General features: G+C 41.8%; 1 protein-coding gene and 1 long non-coding RNA gene across 4 annotated transcripts; one reads left to right on the plus strand and one right to left on the minus strand.

Annotated features, from left to right (window-relative positions):
- Nucleotides 1-1,077: 1,077 nt before the first annotated feature.
- LOC112271593 lies at nt 1,078-4,191 on the minus strand. 3 transcript variants are annotated; one of them, XR_002964847.1, is made up of 3 exons: nt 2,538-4,191; nt 1,972-2,140; nt 1,078-1,901 (listed from the first exon to the last, which is right to left on the minus strand). It is a non-coding gene; the product is annotated as an uncharacterized LOC112271593 (long non-coding RNA). The 3 variants fall into 3 exon arrangements; XR_002964846.1 differs by having other exon boundaries at nt 1,078-2,132; XR_002964845.1 differs by having other exon boundaries at nt 1,078-2,140.
- Nucleotides 4,192-4,316: 125 nt separating this feature from the next.
- LOC100836576 (cysteine proteinase 1) lies at nt 4,317-7,335 on the plus strand. Its single transcript, XM_003574915.4, has 4 exons — nt 4,317-4,864; nt 4,981-5,100; nt 6,409-6,652; nt 6,766-7,335. Exons 1-4 carry the CDS (start codon nt 4,385-4,387, stop codon nt 7,053-7,055), a joined length of 1,134 nt encoding a protein of 377 aa, XP_003574963.1. The 5' UTR covers nt 4,317-4,384; the 3' UTR covers nt 7,056-7,335.
- The last annotated feature ends 225 nt before the right edge of the window (nt 7,336-7,560 follow it).

A 7,560-nucleotide genomic window follows, 5' to 3' on the forward strand; every position in this document is an offset into this window, starting at 1 on the left:
GTACTCCCTCCATTCTGTAAAAGACCTCATATTTTTCCGTGCAACAAAAGATGCCTCAAGTTTATCAAAATTTAGATGTATGTAGACATTACTTAGTGTATAGATGCATTCAAATTTAGTCAAAGTTGAGACATCTTTTGTTGTACGGAGAAAGTATAATACTTTTCTCATTTATTCTCTAATATATCTTATTTGTTTCTTAGCTCCAGCAGTCTATCAATAACTCCTCACATTTTTAAACAATACGAACATTACACTATATACAAGAATTGTCTTGCTTGAAGTGCATAATTCTACAATATATTCCAGCAAAAAAAGAGCTCATAAATCTATATGAGCTACTATTCTATTGAAGACCGAGTACTGCCTCGACTGGAACGCGGAGTTCCTAAATTTCTGTTCGGTTCTGATATTTTTAAATCTAAGTCTTCGGAATTCATCACAATCAAGGCTGTAAATTCCAAGACTCTGATCACCTTACATTTTTCCTTGCGCGAAAAAAGTATCTTATCCACCTCCGGCTCAAAGGTTCTTCCCACACCCCCAAGTCAGTTTGCCGGGCAGAAAAACTAGGCGTGCAAAGCGTGTCGGTTTCCAACTCGGTGAGAGTCGCTGTCGCCTTCACACCCGGACGTACCACCGAAACGGACGGGAAGGGAGCTCTCCTCATCCTGCACGTCTCCTCATGCCTTACAATAAACTACACTGGCACTCCACTACTGACCGGACCACGGCTAACTTCGTTGTCTCCTCGCTGACTGACATGTGCGGCAATCTCCGGCCAGGGGGAAGCATCGACCCCGTTGTCAGTGATAGCAGCTCCATACAGAACGGTTAAATATAACGCGGAGATTAATTGTGTAGTGGTTTATTGAGCACGTCGGCGCATTTCTTTAGCGCCGGGAGAGACGACCTCCTTGGATATCGCACACGGGGTACTATTTCTCAAGCACATCCTCCACTGATGGTAAAATCAAGTTAGAAGAGTACTAGTTCTACGTGTGGACGGTGGTAGTTGCCTAGTTTTTTTTTTTTTTTAACTCAAGACTTTATTTAAACTAGACCAAACATAAAACAAACATAAAACGGCCTTAGTTGGACAAGAGGCCGAAGGATGGCTTACTGAACTACAAGCAAAGATGCAAGAGCTCCTAGGTGCAGTTCTATAAGCACATTGAGCTTCCCTATGAGCATTTCTATTGCTCTCTCTCTTAATCTTGTAGATTGTCGTGTCATTTGCTTCAGTATTGGATACGAAGCCTTGTAGATTTGACATGATGCTCCAATGGCCTGGTTTTTCCTTAGGCTTCCTCGAAGCTACCGCCAGTGATAGAGTCTCGTTATCTGTTAAAAAGTTTGCACAATGAAGAAGTTGTAATCTTGAAGCAATTATGCTTGCGAGTTCCAAGGCTTGAGCTTCAGCTGAAGGGCGCTATCCGCTACTGAAGTTGCCTGCAAGAAGATGGTTTTGTGCTGATGATGACGAGGTGCATAGATGAAGACTTCCAGTCCGGCGTGCTTTCCAGGACCTACACAAGAAAGATTAAGAGGATTTTGCTCCTTCCAAGCCGCATCAATAAATATATTTGGGCCTTCCTTTATCCTTTTGCTGTCCATAGAATAAACAGATTTATAAAGAGTATTTTGGACAGGATCTTGTGCAATCTCCATTTGGAAGGTTTTTGCTTCGGTTTGAAAAAGCGCCTTAGCTCCATGTATGACCTGCAATGGACTTTGATTTATTGAATTGAACAAGAGATCGTTTCTTGATTTCCACAACATCCAGAGGACTGCAAAGATGAACTCGAGCATGTTGTCGTGCGTGGAAGCTTGTAAAATGGCTTGAATTATCTCCGGAACTGTCAGAATATTTTGCTCCAGCATGCTATCGACCCTTATACCTTAAAAAGTAGCAAACCACACAACTTATGCATATTCGCAAGTAAAAAACAGATGGAGTTCATTTTCTACCTGACCACATCGTTTGCAGAATTTTTCAATGTGCCTTGATAAGGTAGACCCTCTCTCTCCTGTAGCAAGAGCTTTCCTCGACAAGCGCCACGCAAAAGTTTGTATCCGAGGTGGCAAAAGCTTACTTTTCCATGCCGCCGTAGTTAGATTCTTCAGATTTTCTGCAAAACTGACATTGACAACATGATTGTTTTGGATACGACGCGCAATTAAAGATTTGTAGGCATTTTTAGAAGTACATATCCCATTAGCAGAGTGCTTCCAAATCACAATATCTTCATAATCATCATGAGTGATGGGAATACCCAACACCTTAGTGTTGGGTATCCATAAATCAGCCACAATATTAGGATAAACAAAATTCTGAGATTGGATATTAAGGAGATTATGAATGTTTTCCCAGAAATGGGCCCATGGGCTATTCCAAATGTTGTTGTTACCTCTAGCAATTTGGATAGTGCAATTTTCAGCAAGTTTATCCTTAACTTTGAGGATAGAAGTCCAAAAAGCAGATTTGGGAGTGTTACCACTAGCCTTCCAGAAGGAGTTGTTGTGATAGTATTTACCTTTTAGAATTTTTGAAACAAAAGTTGTTTCATCTGCCGCAATTCTCCAAGCCGTGCATGTTAAGAGTCCTTCATTGACAGCTTGGAGGTCTCGAACACCTAATCCTCCATCTCTCATGGGCTTGCAAATCTCAGTCCAAGCTTTGAGGTAAAGTGGTTTTTTCCGGTTTCCTTCTTGGACACCTGTCCATAAAAATCTCTAATGACAGAAGTTAACCTTTTAATGAGTTTTTTTGATAAAAGGATGTTAGCCATGTAGTACACAGGAATTGAAGAGAAAACAGACTTTATCAGAGTAAGTCTTCCAGCATGTGAAAGTCTATTGGCTTTATATAAGCTCAGCTTAGTTATAAATTTGTCAACAATAAAAGAGTAAGCAGAAGATCTATTTTTAGCAGGCATTATCAAAGGGTGTCCCAAATGTTTTTCAGTAGTATCCATATCCTTAGCCGGAAAAAGGTTTCGAATTCTAGTTTTTTGTTGATTAGTAACAAGCTTGCTGAAAAGGATAGAGGATTTGTTCCAGTTAGGGATTTGTCCCGAGTGTTGACAAAAACTTTGGAGAATATGTTTGATTGTGAGGCAATCATCATTTGCAGCATCTCCACATATAATGAGGTCGTTAGCAAACATTATTGAATGAATGGCAGGAGCATTTTCACCTAGAAAAATGCCCTGAAGCCTTTGTTCCTGCATGGCATCTTGCAAAGTAGTTGATAATTCATTAATAGCCATAACAAAAAGATAAGGAGACATCGGGCAACCCTGTCTAATACTCTGTAGTTTTTGAAATTACCACTAGGTTGACCATTAATAACCACCGAGAAATGGGCAGAGGTGATACAAGTTTTGACTAAGTTGATGAAGTGGTTTTTGAAACCTTGTCTTCTTAGAGCATTTAGAATATAATTCCATTGTATTCTATCAAAAGCTTTAGCAAGGTCAATTTTAAGCAAAAAGAGCTCTGTTCTTCCAAGATGAAAGATTAAAGGAGTGAGTAATTTCCTGGCCCAGAATAATATTATTGGAAATCCTTCTTGCTTTAACAATGGTTGCTCATTGGAAGTTTCATTTCTCATCAGCCATGGAGTCAAGAAAGTATTCTCTCCGAACTATATTAATTGTCAAAATATTACATGTATCTAGATGTTTTTAAGACATAGATACATTTATATTTGACAAATTTTAGACAATTAATATGGATCAGACGAAGTACTGTCTCTCTGTTTCAGTATATGAAATTTTCTAATTTTGTTTTCATTCAAACTTTATTTGAGTCTGACTCAAACTTATAAAAGAATGTACTAATATTTGCAATATTAACTGAGTGTGCAATGAAGATATATATTGTTGACGAATTTGATTAAACTAATTTAGAGTTATAAATGCTGACATATTTTTTATAAAGTAAATTAGAGTTATAATTGCTCATTTAAAAAAAAACATACTTCCTCCGTCCAACAAAAGATGCATCAAGTTTGTCAAAATTTAAATGTATTTAGACATGACTTAATATATAGATGCATTTAAATTTAATCAAAACTAAGACATTTTTGTTAGAAGGAGTGAGTACAATTTTTTTTTAAATGATTTAGAATTGAGATCCTTTCACCGCAACCGAGAGATTCGATGCATGTAGACGGACTACGAAAATATCTCCGGATAACCCTTCAACATCACGAATCTTCAGAGCGCGTTCTTGCAATTTCTGTAAAGATGAGGGTCAAAACCAAAAATGTCTCCTTGAACAACTTTTCCTATAAAGCAACTGCTAGTGGAGTCAGAGAAATCGAAGCAAAAACTAACCCATCCAAACAAGCAAAGGGGGAAAAGCAAGAAATCCCCCAATGGATCATCGCCTCGTCGCCCCGCTCCTCTTCCTCCTCGGCCTCCTCCTCTCCCCGGCGGCAGCAACGGCCACCGCTGGCGACGAGGATCCTCTGATCCGGCAGGTCGTTGGAGGTGCCGACGGCGACGACAACGACCTAGAGCTGAGCTCGCACTTCACCAGCTTCGTGCAGCGGTTCGGGAAGACGTACAAGGACGCGGAGGAGCACGCGCACCGGCTCTCCGTGTTCAAGGCCAACCTGCGCCGCGCGCGCCGGCACCAGCTACTCGACCCGTCCGCCGAGCACGGCATCACCAAGTTCTCCGACCTCACCCCCGCCGAGTTCCGCCGGACCTTCCTCGGCCTCAAGACGTCGCGGCGCTCGTTCCTGCGGGAGATCGGCGGGTCAGCCCATGATGCGCCCGTGCTGCCCACAGATGGCCTTCCCGACGACTTCGACTGGAGGGACCACGGCGCCGTCGGCCCCGTCAAGAACCAGGTCCGTCCGGTTCCAATGGGATTTTTCAGTCGAGAACTAATTCCTGATTCCTTGGTTGTCTGATGTCTAGGTTCGATGTTACCTCCGTCCCTGACTTTTTTTTCTTGATTTTGTAGGGTTCGTGCGGGTCGTGCTGGTCGTTCAGCGCGTCGGGAGCGCTGGAGGGGGCGAACTACCTAGCGACTGGCAAGATGGAGGTGCTCTCCGAGCAGCAGTTCGTCGACTGCGACCATGAAGTGAGATTCTTTTTCTTTCTCGCCAATTTTTCTATTCTGTTTTGTGATTGGTTGATGTGTTTGCTGCTGCAAGAAAGGTTGGATTTATGTGGCCTATCACTATGTTTGTCCGTTGGCGTGGTGTCCTTTTCCTATTTTATTGGGTTCTGATTGGGCAAGAGAAATTTTGAGGGGAGCCGTGAGGCATAAGAGTAGCAAGATTCCATGGCAAACTTTGGAAGGGAAAATTAGGAAGGAGAAAGTCACAAGGCTAAATTGAGTATCACTACTTAACTGTCAACAAAGGTAGACCTTTTTTTTTCAAAAGCTAACCAAAGTGACCACAACTTATGATTCAAAGATAACGTAGAGAACCAGTTGATGGTGGTGGATGGGTACATAAAACAAGTACGGAGTAGGAGATAAGAAATATTTGGTGGAGTGGAAATATGTCATAAATTAGGAGAATTGATAGGTTGAGAAATTGTCATTGTTCACTGAGGTGCCAGGCGGCTTGACTGCTGGGCGACATAGGACGGTGCCCCTAGGTGAGCTAAAACAGTCACCTTCTAGACCACTGACCTTGATCCCTATGAACTATACTCACTATCTAGAATAACCGCTTCATATTGTTGTGTACTTGGGATGTGACTAAGTTGTTTGGCCATTTCTTATTAGTCAGCTCATTGAACTGGAATGCACATGATTTTGGAGATTCTGATTAGCAATTGAATTGGAAAGAAGTGAACTATTCGGGGTAGCTCTTGCTTTGCTGTCATCAAACTAGTAAGTCGAATGACAAATATAATCCTTGCATAGGTTGTTTCTGTAGTCTCCGATGTTAGGCCCATGGCTCCAAATCATAATTTATACAGGAGTTACTACACAGAATGAAGAATTTTTTTTGACTCACATAAGTACGATAAGTATGTACCTCCATTTACTGTGTGAAACATCCAGGTTTTGTTGTGGATTGAAGGGCCTTTTATACATACCGTTTTCTTAGTTTCAATTAAAATGTACATACCACTTTGTTCTATACCTAATCTTGCAGCAAGAACCATTGGTAATTTTTTTTCTTCCGCAAAGAAAAATGGTAACACAGATGCTCTGTTTCCACCTTTTTCATTAAACAATTTTGCCATCTCATATAATTATTCCTAAATTGCAAAAATGCAAGAACGATCCATACATGATAACCTATTTTGTATTATGTTGTATTGCCTGGTTCCAGCAGATTTGTAATGTTGCTGATCATTGCTCCTCCTTTCTGCTTTACCTTGATGTTGCGTCAACTTATGTGCTGCATCCATCTGGTGAATTTTCCAGTGTGACCCAGAAGAACCTGATTCTTGTGATGCTGGATGCAATGGTGGGTTGATGACTTCAGCCTTCAGCTATCTTTTGAAATCGGGCGGCCTTGAGCGAGAGAAGGATTACCCTTATACTGGGAGGGATGGTACCTGCAAATTTGACAAGTCCAAGATTGTTGCTTCAGTCCAGAACTTCAGTGTTGTTTCAGTTGACGAGGAGCAAATTGCTGCTAACCTTGTCAAGCATGGACCACTAGCAAGTAAGTATAACTGTCTCCCACAGAGTTTACAATGCAGATCTCTGTATCTGAATACATGGAACAGTCAGTGTGAAGAATTAAATCTCTGATGCATGTTCTTTTCTTTGGCACAGTTGGTATCAATGCTGCATACATGCAGACATACATCGGCGGTGTGTCATGCCCATACATCTGCGGCAGGAGCCTTGACCATGGTGTTCTTCTTGTCGGCTATGGGGCATCTGGTTTTGCGCCGTCCCGCCTGAAGAATAAGCCATACTGGGTCATCAAGAACTCGTGGGGCGAAAACTGGGGGGAGAAGGGGTACTACAAGATCTGCAGGGGCTCAAACGTCCGCAACAAGTGTGGCGTTGATTCCATGGTCTCCACAGTGGCCGCTGCCCACACCTCAAAGGAGGAGTAGACTCTGATCAGCAGTCCTCCTGGAATTAATAGTGATTTCGATATATGGTAGAACGTCAATTCGGAGTTGGTTTAGGCTCCATCATCACCGTGGTATGTGCGTTGGAGATGTGAAGCTGAACAGAATGCTTGCTGTAACCTAAATATTTGCTTTGTGCTATGCCATGCATGTTCGCCACACGCTATTTGGATGTGGCTAAATTAAAGCTACTGAACTTCTGAATAATTTTGTACATAAGTGTGCTTCCGTGAAAAAGGTGTCTTTGTGTTTTGTGGTGACATGATTGTGAGCTAATGCAGTATTTGTGGGTGCATTCCAGATCCAAATGTCACTCTGCTATGCTTAATCGGCGCATCTAGGGATGCTTGATGGGTGTTCCTCCCTCTGATCCATGTAGTACAAATTTGTACTCCTAATTTTCTTATACAAAAGCATCGCAAAGTGAAATCTTCTGTTCTCTTTCACAAACACCCATGCCAATTCTTGTCGAAATATTACATGGATC

Source organism: Brachypodium distachyon, chromosome 3 (assembly GCF_000005505.3).
Source record: "Brachypodium distachyon strain Bd21 chromosome 3, Brachypodium_distachyon_v3.0, whole genome shotgun sequence".
Classification (NCBI taxonomy): Eukaryota; Viridiplantae; Streptophyta; class Magnoliopsida; order Poales; family Poaceae; genus Brachypodium; species Brachypodium distachyon.

What these genes read in the sequence shown, in the direction of transcription:
- LOC100836576 (XM_003574915.4), top strand. Translation starts at nt 4,385, where the DNA reads ATGGATCATCGCCTCGTCGCCCCGCTCCTCTTCCTCCTCGGCCTCCTC. An exon ending in TCGGCCCCGTCAAGAACCAG is followed by an intron (nt 4,865 to 4,980) that starts GTCCGTCCGGTT and finishes TTGATTTTGTAG; the next exon opens with GGTTCGTGCGGGTCGTGCTG. An exon ending in TCGTCGACTGCGACCATGAA is followed by an intron (nt 5,101 to 6,408) that starts GTGAGATTCTTT and finishes TGAATTTTCCAG; the next exon opens with TGTGACCCAGAAGAACCTGA.